The 15,384-nt window shown below is 35.9% G+C and overlaps 1 protein-coding gene across 2 annotated transcripts; it reads left to right on the forward strand.

Annotated features, from left to right (window-relative positions):
- Positions 1-59: 59 nt before the first annotated feature.
- Positions 60-15,167, forward strand: LOC120002195 (kinesin-like protein KIN-7D, mitochondrial). 2 transcript variants are annotated; one of them, XM_038850830.1, is made up of 25 exons: positions 60-714; positions 858-955; positions 1,135-1,224; positions 1,410-1,462; positions 2,544-2,609; positions 3,207-3,260; positions 3,609-3,668; positions 4,025-4,103; positions 4,191-4,258; positions 5,350-5,406; positions 5,527-5,631; positions 6,333-6,437; positions 6,772-6,879; positions 6,980-7,111; positions 7,222-7,404; positions 8,021-8,233; positions 8,687-8,824; positions 10,546-10,665; positions 10,762-10,812; positions 11,219-11,266; positions 11,453-11,599; positions 12,944-13,681; positions 14,406-14,535; positions 14,618-14,725; positions 14,929-15,167. In XM_038850830.1, the coding sequence occupies exons 1-24, from the start codon at positions 386-388 to the stop codon at positions 14,701-14,703; spliced, it is 3,258 nt and encodes a 1,085-aa protein (XP_038706758.1). In that variant the 5' UTR covers positions 60-385; the 3' UTR covers positions 14,704-14,725; positions 14,929-15,167. The 2 variants fall into 2 exon arrangements, with proteins under 2 accessions (XP_038706758.1, XP_038706759.1); XM_038850831.1 differs by having other exon boundaries at positions 8,042-8,233.
- The last annotated feature ends 217 nt before the right edge of the window (positions 15,168-15,384 follow it).

The raw sequence follows: 15,384 nt of genomic DNA on the forward strand, positions 1-15,384 counted from the left end.
ATTGCCCTTTCTCTGATACAGAGGTCATTTAATTTGAACTTATAAAGCAAAACATTTAAAAATAAAAAATAAAGAAAAAAAAATCAGTCGTTCTCGCTCTCTAGTTCTCTCATACCACACTGTTATAGAAATCCTTTCTCTGCAACTCCTTTGTCTTAAAGAAGAAGAAACAATCTCTCTGTCTCTTCTGTTCTCTCCCTGTGCGTATATCTTCGATAGCTTAAAGCGTGAAAGCTTATAAAAAACACAATGTTATTCGCTTTTGTGTATCAAGCCATGTGAGCTTACTGACATATTCTCTCATTTTCTTCTTCTTCTTCTCTCTTCTACTTTCTTCTTTTACATTATTCTACCGAGTCATCACAGGGCTCGCTAGGTCGAATTAATGGCATCGTCGTCTCGGGCACGCAGTAGCTCGCCGTTCTCGTATCGTAAACCCTCCAGTCCTTACTCGTCCACTTCCTCGTATTCGTCTATCTCCAGTAACAAACTAATGCCTCGCTCGTGCTCTTCCACGGCCTCCTCGTACTTCAACTCTGGAGGACGATCCATGACTCCGAGTCGTAGCCGCTCCGATTCAATGTACGGCGGTCCACCCGGATCCAATACTCCCGCGCTAGTAGGTTACGGCGCCGAGGAGCCGATTGCAGTGCCACTTGACGCGCCGCGGAATGGAGATAGCATCTCGGTGACGGTTCGCTTCAGACCGATGAAGTAAGGGTAGATCTGAGTGTACGGGATCAGATCTATGGGCTGTTTGTTTACATTAAATTGAAACCTTTTGTTTTTTAGGCTTGCGTTTCGGAGCAATGTGATCGATTTGCTTAATCCTGTTTGTTTACTGGAAATTATTGTAGTGAGAGGGAGTTTCAAAGAGGAGATGAAATCGCTTGGTATGCGGATGGGGATAAGATCGTGAGGCATGAGTATAATCCCGGAACGGCTTATGCGTTTGGTATTGTTCATTCAGATTTTTCTAACTTTTTTCTTTTTTATTTTGACTTCATATGCAAATTCAATGGAAGGCGTTTATAGTTGAATGAGTGACTTGCTAATGCAATTGGGATTAATTTTGCAGTTAAAGTATCTATTGCGGTTTCATTTTATTCATATAGGGATGGTTTACTATGGCAGATAAAGTTTTCAGTCCTCAAACACCTTCTCCGGAGGTATATGAAGTAGCTGCTAAGCCTGTAGTCAAGGCTGCAATGGAAGGCGTTAATGGTACAGATATGGTTTCAAATTTTCTTACTAATAGACGTGAAATTTTTGTGTGAATAAATTGAGATTACTTGTTAGTCCTAGGAATGAAATTGGTTAAATGGAATCAGTTAATTGATTGCTTTGATTGACTTATGTATTTAATTCGAAAGGACTTTCATAATTTAGCATGACTGTTAATTGCACAGGGACTGTTTTTGCCTATGGTGTTACGAGTAGTGGAAAGACACACACTATGCATGTAAGTTATGTTTCTTGATTTAATTTATTTTTATCCTTTTCTTCTCATGTATTATATTTGCTTGGATTCCAATTCTGATTACATTGTTCACCATTATGCTTGAGAGACATTGTATGCTGAGGAACAATTTTTTAAGTGTAGCCTTGTCTCATGAAAATGGTGACCAGCTACGAGCTTTTAGAGGTCAGGAAAATGAAGTGGAATTTTTGGACATAATGTTGCATCAAATAAGGAAGTTCACTGCGAACTATGTTGTAGGATTGTAAATGATGTACTGATCGCTACAGAATATTGAGTTCTTTGCTTGAGAATAGTGTTAAGTATTATTATCTCTTCATGGAGTTGAAATGTGACGAAATCTTTATTTTATTACCCCAGTAAATTAAAATCAAAACTCCCCATGTTTATATAGTTTGTACAAGTTTCAATGCTCTCATATAACATTGTGTATGAGCATAACTGTATATCATTGGCAATTTTTCTGAACTTATTTCTTTTTCTCATTGACATTTGGCACAAGTTGTGTTGGATATGTGGCAACACAAGTAACAACAGGATAAGAAATGAAAATATTAGATTTAAGGTGGAAGTATTATTGATTGAATATAAGATACAAAAACTTTCCAAAATAATTGGACATGTACAACATAGAGATATTGGCATACAAGTTATATAGAGGAGCATAAATTGATGTAAGAGATTCTGAAAGGGGGAAGGGCAGCCAAAAAGACTTGAATGGAATTGATAAGGATTAAGGAAGGATGTAGATTTTATAGGGAGAGTGAGGATCAGAGAGTCTTTCCTTAAATTGGAAAGAATGGCTAAGTAGGATCCACCTGGTGGATTCCAACCAATTTTCTCATATGGCTTGATGTAGCTAATCCCAAATTAATTGTGTAAAAGACTTGATGGTGAGGACAGAGATGATTTAAACATGGTGAAAATCTATTTTGGTCTTAAGTCATTCACATTCTTGACTCTTGAATATGGCCATTTTATGATTTCTTAATATGAATCTTGCATGTAGTATACAGATTACAGGTATAGTTTTTGACTCATTTTTTTGCGATAACATGAGCAGGGGGATCAAAATTCTCCAGGGATCATACCTTTGGCCATAAAGGATGTTTTCAGCATTATTCAAGATGTAAGTGTAATTACATGACATAATTCCTTTGAAGTATGTTATTGTCAGTTGCAGTTTAAGCTCTTCAGTTCCTTCCGTACTGAGTAGTAACTCTCTTAAGGCACCTATTTCTTCTTTCATTCTGCTTATTCTCTAATTTATATTTGTGGAAACTGTACATTTTTTAATTATGCAGTTGATATTTGTATCATACTTTAAAATTGCTGGTATCTGAAACATTTCTTTTAGCTTCCCAGTGCTTTAATTATCGGTATCTCTGCTCCTTCTCGACCCGGTTTGACTTTCCCACAACCAAAGATTTTTACCATTTCGATTTTACTTTTCTTGAGAATGAAGCCATATGTAGCAATGGGTTTTATAGAAATTTAATTTAGTGACTTTTCACTATTTTTTCCAACTGATTTGCATCTTACGATTTTTTTCTTTATTAGATCTAGGAAGAGCTTATTTATCTCTTTGATTAAATCTCTTAACGAATTAATGTTTACTTGATTGATGTAATTTTTTTAGTTAAATTCCTTTTTCTTTCCTTTTATAGTTTTATCAAATTAAGGATGAGATACAAAATATGAATAACTAACTGCAGTCTTATTGTAGACTCCAGGAAGCGAGTTTTTACTACGTGTCTCATATCTGGAAATTTACAATGAGGTAAGTGAAATTACGTATATAATATGTGTGTGTGTATGCATTTATATGTCAGCATTTCTGTTTACAGTTTGAGATAAGTCATTTGGAATTATTATCATCTTTCTATCATTGCTATTGACTTCTTGTGCATAATAACCTTATAGATAAAGTCTTTTCTTCCATGAACTCTACAAAGTATGTGCTCTAAAGTCTAAACTTTAAATATTCTGTGTGTGTGGTGCATGCACTAGTTTATTCCCTGTGGTGCCTGAGGGTTTTGAAGCACCAATTATGCTCAAGTATTTATTCTTATTGTATAGAAGTTATCTGATTTATTTATTTTTTTCTGATCGTACCTTAAAACTCCAGGTGATAAACGACTTGCTTGACCCAACAGGTCAAAATTTGCGTGTCAGAGAAGATGCACAGGTTTTTTGTTCAACTTGTAGTTAATTTCTAATTTTATTTTTCATGCTTCTGGAACAATGTGAAATCTTTTTTATTATGTTTCTCAGTTGTTTTTCTTTTGTTGAATTATATTTATTTTTATGAATTGACGTTGTATGTTGTTAATCTATTTAATTATTTTCAAAATGGAAGAAGAAAATAAAGTTGGATGTCATTGTTTGCAATGAATCCTTGAGTTGCCTTTAAATTTTGATGCGCTTATGTCAGGATATATTTGGCTAATATCTTGAAAGCTTCTCTTTTGTGTGGCCACTGTTCTCTTGATTTTGGGGGATTGCATTCTTCTTGTTCTTATATACACATGGATAAATTCTTAGGGAACTTATGTTGAGGGTATGAAGGAAGAAGTGGTTTTGTCTCCTGGGCACGCACTTTCTTTCATTGCTGCTGGGGAAGGTACTCACTGGGACCTCTTCTTTATATAACTTCATCGTGTAGGTTCTTGGTATGATAATAATACTACTCAACTTATATATATTGCAGAGCATCGTCATGTTGGCTCAAATAATTTTAATCTGTTCAGCAGCAGAAGTCACACAATATTTACACTGGTACAATATAATCATATTCTATTATAATTTACAACCTGTTGGTCTGTGTCTTGACCAGGTGTTTTGATTTTTTTCAGTGCACTAATGTCTTTTTGCTTGTGGTATCTACATGTGAGCAGTATCTTGAAGTACCATCATATTACCCTATATGCTAGTGGTCCTGTGTCATCCTTTAACGTGTCACATGTTTGTTATAGAACACGTGAATTTAGCAAATGCTGTTTTTTTGTACCTCTGTCACTTCTAGAAAAAGGTTATTTGAATGACTTTAATATTATGGAATCTAATGCTTTTCTTCCATGTCATGATCTATGTGCTTTGAATCCGATTCAGTAGTGCCTTATTTTGGAGAACCTTAAATAAGCTATTCATAGACCTCCTCTACATCACAGTCAAGACAAGGTGCACACAGTTTTTTTTTCCCTCATTACGCACGCCTCAACTAATCTGTTATACAGGCACAAGAGCAGTATCTCAAATCATAGTTTTCTACGCTAAATTCATGATTCTCTCCCTGCCTAATCCATGCATCAGGAGTTGATAAAATTACAGCACAGATTTTTCATAAGCTAAGAGACATTTTTTTTTTGTAAAGGCTTCATTGCACTTCTGATTTTTTTTTTGTGGATTCTTAAATGCAAAGATGACAGTATTCTCAAATGGAAACGACATTAATTCCTTGATCTTTTCAATTTTCTGTGCAATATTTGTTGGAACAACATATCATATCAATTCATGATATTAGATCAAGTGTATTAAATTAGTTTTGGCTAATTTGCTTCTCATATCTTGATCACATTCTTTTTCCTCTTTAGTTTTCAACTTTTCGTCAACCATATGCATGCTCAGATGACAGCAAAACAAGTCCTTGTGCCGTTTATAATGTACTTTTCTTGTGTGCATCTTCGCAAAAATACTCCTGAATTGGAACACAAATTTGGTTGTTATTGTTTTACAGGTTTTATGTTGGCTCTCTCTCTCTATCTCTACTTTTTAAAAGTTTTTTGGTATTTTCCCTTGTTGTTTTGGGTTTTATATATTCTGTCACTTCCCATCTTATTATTCTTCCCTAATTTCTTTTGAACTTGCAGATGATTGAAAGCAGTGCCCATGGTGATGAATATGATGGAGTAATCTTCTCTCAACTTGTACGGTTGAGTTCGTTTTCCCCCAATCTTTATTACCATTAGAAGAAATTATTTTTTTTGCCAGATGACTTAACTGACTACTATTACCTTTTCCTGTTGATTTATTTCTCTTCTTCAAAGAATTTAATTGATCTAGCTGGATCTGAAAGTGCGAAGACTGAAACTATTGGAATAAGGAGAAAGGAGGGATCATACATAAATAAGAGTCTTCTGACCCTTGGAACTGTAGGTGCCTTTTGATTTTGTATGTTGTTTTGATTAAATCAATCCTTATGTTTGCTTTTGCTGGTTGTTTATAATTTCTAAGTGATTTATTTATCTTCTCAAATGCAAAGTTTTAATATGCCACCTTCAGAACTATCAGTATTAAGTGAACGTTCCAACTTAACTCACGTCCAGATAACAGTAATGCTGAGTCTATGTTAGGTGGCTCTCCAAGCATACAATCTATACTTTATGGTTCGATGATTTTCACGGCTAAGCCTAGCTTGTCAGGGACACCAGTCTTCGTTGAGTCATTAACTAGTAATAAATATTGACTGTTAAGTCTGCTAAATCTATGAGGTACAGCAACGCAAAACTTCAATGTGGTATCAGCATGAACTGAATCCAGTCCAACTCAACTCTTATAATTGAGTTGATGGGAGACAGCTATCTAAGAATATCGCCCATAGTTAATAGATTGATAATTTCCAAGGTGAAGTTGAGATTGGTAGGTCACAGTGTTAGACTGTTGATAAACTTCTCATCTAGTCTTCTGAGTTTCGACTACTGAGTCAAACTACCTTATGTAATTGGGTATAGGCTCTAAGATTTAGAATGAAATTATTCCGTTTCTGCTGAAAAGAAGTTGCAATCATTGTGGTCTCCTTATCTATGTTTTTCGATTTCAAGTTTGTGAACTGATTTATGGTTGCAACATGAAGGTAATAGGAAAGCTAAGTGAAGGGAAGGCATCTCATGTTCCATACCGCGATTCCAAGCTTACCCGCCTTTTGCAATCTTCATTAAGTGGGCATGGACATGTTTCGGTGAGTTGAGATGTGAAATCAGTATGTGATTGATGAAAAAACATCTTAGACACAATTTTGCATTTACTGTGGAAATTTTGTTTAATTTTAAAAAAAAAAATGAGAGTGGAGCTAACTTGTTTGAATAGAAACAGAATTCAGTTCTACATATGCCTTTTTGTTTGGCCCTTTAAAGTGCAGTTTTTTTCATGTTTCAATTTTAGTATTCACAACATTGAACATATGATGCAATCTTCTTGTAGATTATTTTGCTCATCAATAGACAATGCCTACCAATGGATCTAGTAGTTTTGTAGAAAAGAAATTTACCTTTCTTCCCCCCCTTATTTTACAGCTTATCTGCACTGTAACTCCTGCATCTAGTAGCATGGAGGAAACTCATAATACATTAAAGTTTGCTAGTAGGGCAAAACGGGTTGAAATCTATGCATCGCGTAATAAGGTGCGCTATTAACTCTTCAGACTTTACACTATAAATTTTTTATGCCAAGGTACTGTTGATTGAAGTCCACTCATGCCTTTGAAAATACATGCTCGTTTAGATCATTGATGAAAAGTCTTTGATCAAAAAGTACCAAAGAGAAATCTCGAGTTTGAAAGAAGAGTTAGATCAGCTAAAGACGGGAATGCTTGTTGGTGTCAGTCATGAGGAGCTCATGAACTTAAGGCAAAAGGTTTTACTACTATCTCGATCTCGATTTCTCACCCTTCAATTGCTTTCTTTAGTGTACCTATAATTTAACTAGTAATGATCTCAATTTAATGTCGTTTGTTCGTTGAATAGCTGGAGGAAGGTCAAGTCAAGATGCAGTCAAGGTTGGAGGAAGAAGAGGAAGCCAAGGCTGCTTTAATGAGTAGAATTCAGAGGCTAACGAAGCTCATACTTGTTTCTACAAAGAATTCAATCCCTGGATGTTTGAATGATATGTCCAGTCATCAAAGGAGCCATTCTGTTGGAGAGGATGATGTGAGTTATTTTTCAGTTAGTCAAGTGAACTGCTGATCAAAAGTTAGTTGTGAATAAAAGCACAGTTGTTTTTTCTATTATTATTTTATCCTCAGCATTTCAAAAAGTTGAAGGTGTTTAGTGTCTGATTCTAGTGGGAAGAAGGAATAAAAGAAGCACAAATGCGTGGTTGGTGTTTTTTATTCAATGGTGATGTGGATTCAATCCCATGCCTCTATGGCAAGGTGGTGAGGAAGATAACTACTTCAACTTGTGCTGTTCCTCGTGTATTTGCTCAAATTATGAAAAGTTGTAGTTAGTGTCATATTCATGCCAAAATAAGACTGTTAAATGAGAGCTTCATGGTCTCGAACACCTTGGCTTTGTGCTTTGAGCTTTTGATGATGTACACATCTATCACTTAGTGCTTTGTTCTCCACTCAACTAGTGCTGTAATTTGTTATTGGTTCACAGTAGATTTGATTATTAGTATGGTTATTTGCCCAATTTCTTGTCTGATCATTCCCCTCCAAATGATACTAGATTCTCCTTAAAATCGTTGCTTATCTTACCACTACTACTAGCAGTTATCCTATGAAGGAAAATGATGTTTGTCTTTCCTCACTTCCTTTACCAGAGGTTGGATCTTTTGAAACAGGGCTCACTACTAGTAGAAGGCGAAAATCAGAAAGATTCTCCATTGTCTGCTTCAGGAGTTCCATCAGATCCATCTTCTGACTTCAAACACAGAAGGTCTTCCAGCCGGAGAAACGATGAATTCTCCCCAGCTAGCAGTACAGTCACTGATACTCAAGTGGGTGAACTTATAGTTGGTTCAAGACTACCAGCCGTATGTTTCACTTACTCATAATTTGATCTTTTTAGTTGCCATTTTGTTTTAATTTTATCTTATCACTAATTGCCTTTCCTTCTCTAGCGTGAAGGAAGAGGTGCTTGTGAAACCCGTCTCGCCTATTATTTCATGTTTTGCTGCTGTTTTGAAATACTAAAGGACTATTTTTATGTCCTCCTTTAGCCTCTGGTAGTTGTTCCTGGCTAAAGGATGCTCATTTGGCTGTACCAAAATGTTTACATGGTCCTTGTATTGTGTTTTATTGTGATTCTTTACCGTAAATAGACGTTTAAATGCATTTCAGTAAACGGTTCCAGGAAAAGAAAAAAGGCTTTCTAGAAAAGGAATGACTTCACAATTCAAAATGTGTATTATGGGCTTGCAGTGTTATAGATACTGAAATTGCTTTAGCAGAAGTAGCCTCAAGTTTTTTTGTATTTACTATTGTAGGGTGGTATGAGTTCAGATCAAATGGATCTTATTGCTGAGCAAGTTAAGGTACTTTCTGGAGAAATTGCATTCAGCACTAGTACCCTTAAGCGCCTTGTGGAGCAGTCAGTAAACTATCCCGACAGCTCAAAAACTCAGGTATAACCTTATTCCCTTTGCCTTTGAACTTTGTTGATTGTAACCGCACTGAATTTGATTCATATTGCTGCGTAAATGATTTGATACTCTTGCCCTGGCATGATGAAGGTACTGAATTTTCGTATTTTTTCAATCTTATGGGCCGTTTTATTTGCAATCTTTATTGCAATAGTCTATGTTGTGCTAAAATTATTATATTACCTTCATGGTTTGACTGCCCAATGATTCTTGTCTTACATGATATCAATCAAGCTGGTTATATGTGAAATTCATATACAACTTATACCGATATACTCATATACGCTAATGCATTTTCCCTTTGCATGTGATTTAGTTTCCTAGATTATATTGATTTAGGTTCTGATTAGGTTTCCTTTATTTCTAGTTTTCTTTAATCCATAGATTTGACTTTGGCTTTATGCTCCTATATAAGGGCTTTCTTTGTACTAAGCAATACTAATTGAATAATATCGAATCAATATTATTTCTCTTATTCCTCTTTTTTTTTTTTCTTCCTGTTTCATTCACTCTCGTTTCTTCCCCACACTTGGTGTATGGATTCTCGATCCTCTATTCATTCTTTTCCTTTTATTTGCATTTCTTTTGTTTGTGGCTTTGATTTGGATTTGAAAATCGCTTTTGTTGGGTTTGAATTTTGAATTTTATTTTAACTTGATTTGGATTTGATATTGTTTTGCCTTGAGCCGAATTTAATGGCACTTTATTTTGAAGTGCATTTGATCCCTCGTCGAATCTTCTTTCTTTCTTGTTCTTCGCCTTTCCTTCCTTTTGTCGGCATAAGTTGAGTATGAATCTTTTTCTTTTTTGGTTGTTCTTTCCTTCCTTTGAATTTGATGTTGTGGAAGCATTTGACCCCTCTTTGAATCGTCTTTCTTTTTTGTTCTTCTTCTTTCCTTTGAACTTGATGCTGTGGAAGTGGTTGACTTGATTTGGTGTCGTGGAGGCTTTGATTTGATTTAGTGCTTTGTAGGCGTCGATTTGATGCCTTTAAGGTTTTAATTTGGTCCGTAAATTTTTTTTTTGGTTTGGAGTTGGTTTGCAAAGGCTGATGGAGATTTAGGAGGCTGTAGAGACTTGCTGCCTATTTGATTTGAAAAATTGCGAAGACTCCATGTTGATTGATTTGGAGACTGTGGGACTTGACTTCTTGGCAGTGCTCTCTTCTTGAAGTGAAAGATATTTCCTTGCAAACTCGATGTTGTGATACCATGTTGAGTCTGAGAGGGGGTGTTAGAGTGTACTATTATGATTTGGTTTCGTAGTTATATTGATTTAGGTTTCTGACTTTATGTTGATTTAGATTATATTGATTTTGGTTTCCGACTTTATGTTGATTATGTTTCCTTTATTTCTAATTTCCTTAGTCTATAGATTTGACTTTGGCTCTATTCCCCTATATAAGGGCTCTCTCTGTACTAAGCAATACTAATTGAATAATATCGAATCAATATTATCAACCTTTTATTCTATCACATGTCATGCATTTAATCATCAATGAACTAGCTTAATTTATTCTGTATCTTTGCTTGAACTTCAATTCATGCCATTGGAGTACAATCAATTAAAAAATTGATGCTTTGTATTTGGCATCCATCACTTCAAGATTTCACGTCCTAGTGATACAGATGTGTTTCACTTTAAGAGCATGTATATCCACCTGGATGACCTTCCAACATTTCTCCATTTTTTCTCTATTTCAGATCCAGAACTTGGAACGTGAGATTCAGGAAAAAGGGAAGCAAATGCGAGTTTTAGAACAACACATCATTGAAAGTGGTGAGGCTTCCATTGCTAATGCATCATTGGTTGATATGCAGCAGGTAAAAGACTTTCTTCATGCTTTGTCATCATTATTGTTATTATGATATAACTGGCAGCTACCTTGATTCTTCTTTAATCCTTTGCTGTTTCAACAGACGGTTATGAGATTGATGACACAGTGTAATGAAAAGGCTTTTGAGCTGGAGGTTAGTATTTTGTATCGGTATATTATTATTGAACTGTTGGTTAGAATGGTGCATTCTATTGTGATGAAGAAATTTATTTAGCAATGTTTTGTTTGGAGTAGCAGGCTTTTTGATTTTTGAGGAAAACTAAACATTTGCTCCTGAAAAGCAACCATGCAACTGTATTAGCAATTCCTTGGTTACGGGAGACATTTCCTGAACCTCCAAGGAGAGATGAATTCTTGTTCATACAATCACATTTGCTTCAATCTTGATTTTTATCATGTATTTGATGGTCGTGTTGTGCTATGTATGTAAAACTTCTATGTATTATTTTGATCTAAGGATTGACATGGTGCATCAGTTTTCATCAAGCATGCCATATTTGCCTCAATTAAATAAAAAATTGTTTGATCAATTTATGCAGATAAAATCTGCTGATAATCGTATCCTTCAGGAACAACTGCAGAGTAAGGTCAGAATATCCTTCTCTATTTGCTTTTATCCTTATTTGATGTGTTAATTCTGGTAATTTCGTTTAAGGGCAATATCTTTCTGGTTGAGGATGTTCGTGATGGCAGCTTTATCTACTCAACATGCTACCTTTTTGTGCCCTTCTCCTTTTTGTATGAGGTCTGATGTATTGCCTGATTTTTGGCAGTGTACTGAGAATCTGGAATTGCAAGAAAAAGTCACACTTTTGGAGCAGCAGCTGGCTTCGGTTGCCGGCGATAAATTGCTCCTTGCTCCTCAACAGAGTGTTTGTGATGATTATGTTGACGAGTTGAAAAAGAAGGTTCAGTCTCAGGTGATTTCATCATAACTAGAATGAGCTAGCTCCTAATTTGACTTTATGGCATTCTTGTAATTTTGTTACTCTTATGTCTTGTTCATTTTTTGCTGCTTCATATTTTTCTACATGGAAGCGTAGTTTAACTTCTGTCTCTTTAGGCTATTCTTAATAGTCTATTTCCTGCTTTATGTAATCCTTTTTTTTGTCATCATTGGCGAACATTTTCTATTAGTTTCATGTTGAAGTACTATTAGTACTTCTGTTCAGTTGGTGTACTTTTGAGACGGTGGCACATCAATAAACTACTATTTATTGCTCGGGTATCATGTCCCATAGAAATGTCCAGCACGGGATATTATTAGCAGCGCTAGGTTGTTGGAGCATGTTAGTTAATGTTACCGGCATTGTATGGCTGAGTCGAATTTAGTTCTTTTCATCGTGGAAGGTTTTATTAGAACGTGGAACTAAGGTTGAGCCACTTTGGATCCAAACTCATGAATATCTTTTAATTTCAAGATGCGCCAAGTGAGATTCAAAATCAAGGCTTTTGGGTGTATGACTGGCCCCCAAGTCCCAGTCTCATTTTTACTGCAGTACCTTGTTCTGCATGGAATGTAGAATTTGTAACACTTTATCCTTAGATTGAAAGAATATGTAGAAGTATGCACTTGGAGGTTTTGGATGTGTGTTTATTTTGCCTGATAAAGTTTGAGAGAGCTGCATAAAGTATTGGGTTTTGGATGGTGGCAGTTTTTGATACACCATTTCAAGACTCAAGTCTTTGAGGCATAACTCTGATGAGAAGAAAAAGAAAAGAGGGATTAACAGATGCCGTTGGCCTAACCTAGGCACTCTCAGATCCATATTCAAAGCTGTTCCCATTTTGAAATGGAAGAATTAAATAGAAACATCCCATTTTAGATATTTGGGTTGTTCACTTCAGATTACCTACTGTTCCACCAGTTATAGTTAGCTGAGCACTAGACGTGGAAATGTGAACTGAACTTTGCACTTTATATCTCAATACATCACACTAAAGGACATGAAGATTTGCATCTCTGATACGCAACAAAATTCTTGACATGATTGGGTTTATGCATGCCATGAAATTAGAGGAAAGTGAATGAATAGCTCATTCTTGCTTTCTTTAGTTATCTGGCTAATGGAAAATTCATAAATACATTATGAGACTATCTGCAGCTGTCGTGCAAGGAAATGCTTGTTTCTGGTGCACCATTAATCGTCTTACACTGGAGTAATCTGGTGCTAAAGTGGAAAAAATTGTTGTAGTCATTAGCCTATGGCTGGCCAGTGCTTAACATTTGAACTGATTACATTTTTTCTGGCTTTTCTCTACAGGAGATTGAGAATGAAAAACTGAAGCTGGAACATGTTCAGCTTTCAGAGGAGAACAGTGGGTTGCACGTGCAGAATCAGAAACTAGCTGAGGAAGCATCTTATGCAAAGGAACTGGCCTCTGCTGCTGCCGTTGAACTGAAGAATTTGGCTGGTGAAGTGACCAAGCTTTCGTTGCAAAATGCAAAACTGGACAAAGAGTTATTGGCTGCTCGAGAGCTATCACATTCTCGAGGTGGTGCAATGCAACCTCTTAATGGCGTTAACCGCAAGTATAGCGATGGCATCAAATCAGGGAGGAAGGGGCGGCTCTCTGGTAGAACTAACGAGATTCCAGGATTCGCCTCTGATGACTTTGAATCATGGAATCTTGATCCAGATGATTTGAAGATGGAACTGCATGCAAGGAAACAACGGGAAGTGTCACTTGAGGCGGCCTTAGCCGAGAAGGAATTTATAGAAGATGAATACAGGAAAAAGATTGAAGAGGCAAAAAGAAGGGAGGAAGTTTTGGAAAATGATTTGGCGAATATGTGGGTATTGGTTGCCAAGTTAAAGAAAGAGGGAGTCGCTGCTCCTGAGAACACTGACGAGAGGCAAGATGATGGGAATGATCGATTCAGGCATTCAAAAATAAATGGCATTGATAGTAATGCCGTCCAGAAACAAAGTCAAATATCAGATGTGGCGAAACCAATGCAGGAAATTCCAAAGGATGAGCCCCTCGTTGTTCGCCTCAAGGTAGCACCAAAACATATGCATATGTTGGTTACCCATTTAATTGTTATTCTTTTAAAATTTCTTGTGTGTTTTCTAATTCTACTTAAAGTTTCAAATTCAGGGGAGGTTAATTTGGGATTCCTATCAAAATATTGTCTATTGCTGAAGTGATCCTTAGTACAAGGACATAACAAAAAGAATAGCCATTTAACTAGTAGTGGTTGAGTGATGAAGGGAAATTTCTTGCAGAAAAGGAAGGATATATTGGAAACTGTGGGAATCAATTTTGTGTATACAAACATTTTTGTTGCATTTCTTCATGTCCAAATCTTTAATTTTCCTACACGACTTGTGCGCCAATTTGAGAAATTCTCTTGTTATACATATATTTTATCTGTAGCTTTCTGCAACTTGCTAAAACTTTTTCAGTTTTCAAGGTCTATTTATTTGCTTATTTACTGTTCTTTTAGGAATTTATTGATCTTGGCAGTCCTTAAATGCCTCTAACTCTTTAGTGTATCATATATATGCATGCATATATTGACCTTTTTTTGAAATTTAAATTGCTAGTCTGTAGTTTCTTGGGATCCCCTGGTTAATTGAGCTATGGACACGAATGTGAACATTAGACAAAATTGTTATTTGTTGTAGTAATCTTATAATATGTTCATCCCTTGTCTCTTTAGTTTTGGAATCAATGGGTTCAAATTTACGAGTTATTTGAACTGCATCTTTATGGTTTCAGGCAAGAATGCAAGAGATGAAGGAAAAGGAACTCAAAATCATGGGAAATGGAGATGGAAATTCCCACATGTGTAAAGTGTGCTTCGAATCGCCTACTGCAACAATTCTTCTCCCCTGTCGACATTTTTGTTGTAAGTCACTTTAAGTTTCTCAGCTTCTGACATTTTATTGAGTTTAATTAAGACTTGTTTATCGCTGGTGTACATAATGCAGTATGTAAATCATGCTCACTTGCTTGTTCTGAGTGTCCATTTTGTCGCACAAAGATAGCAGATAGACTTTTTGCGTTCACTTCATGACAGTGCCGTAAGGCAGCCTGAGGTAAAATCCAGCATCTTCTGTTTGTTTGTTTCTCAAACAGAAAATAATTTGTTTATTCATTCCATGAAAAAGCAGGGCCTTCATCATGGCACACAGCTTAATTATTTTTTCCTTCTTTATCCATCGATTTATCTGATTTGGCATGTATCATAGGCATGCTTTCATTACTGACTATCGAACATTCTCCCATTTTTTATTTGCAGGGTGTCATTGTTATCCTGTTGTTGTAATCCATACAACCGCAGGTGTATTCTTTTATTAGTTCACATGTATTTAAACTGTCTAAAAGGGTATACCAATGTATTGTTTTTGTACCTCTCCCCTAGGTGTTGTAAAATAAGGGGAATTTAAGTTGAAAAGACGGAGAAAACTGTCATATGTTTGGCTGTGTACAGAAATGATATACGTTTTTTTTGTAATGAGCAATTTTCCCTTCCGTACTGGTACTACTAATTTGGTCATTTTACTTGCTTATACGGAAGCAATTTCTCTGTTATCCTGAATCACCTCCAATCAATGTCTACATAGGCTTGCTTTTAGTCGAGTGATGGTAATTAGCTCGGTTAAATTTGGTTGTGGCATACTTTTTATAATGAAGTCTGAGCTGCATATGTGAATATTGCATTTGCAGACTGTTGGAACTTGGAATGTGCAGCTTA

This window comes from Tripterygium wilfordii, chromosome 7, assembly GCF_013401445.1.
Source record: "Tripterygium wilfordii isolate XIE 37 chromosome 7, ASM1340144v1, whole genome shotgun sequence".
In the NCBI taxonomy this organism is placed as follows: domain Eukaryota; kingdom Viridiplantae; phylum Streptophyta; class Magnoliopsida; order Celastrales; family Celastraceae; genus Tripterygium; species Tripterygium wilfordii.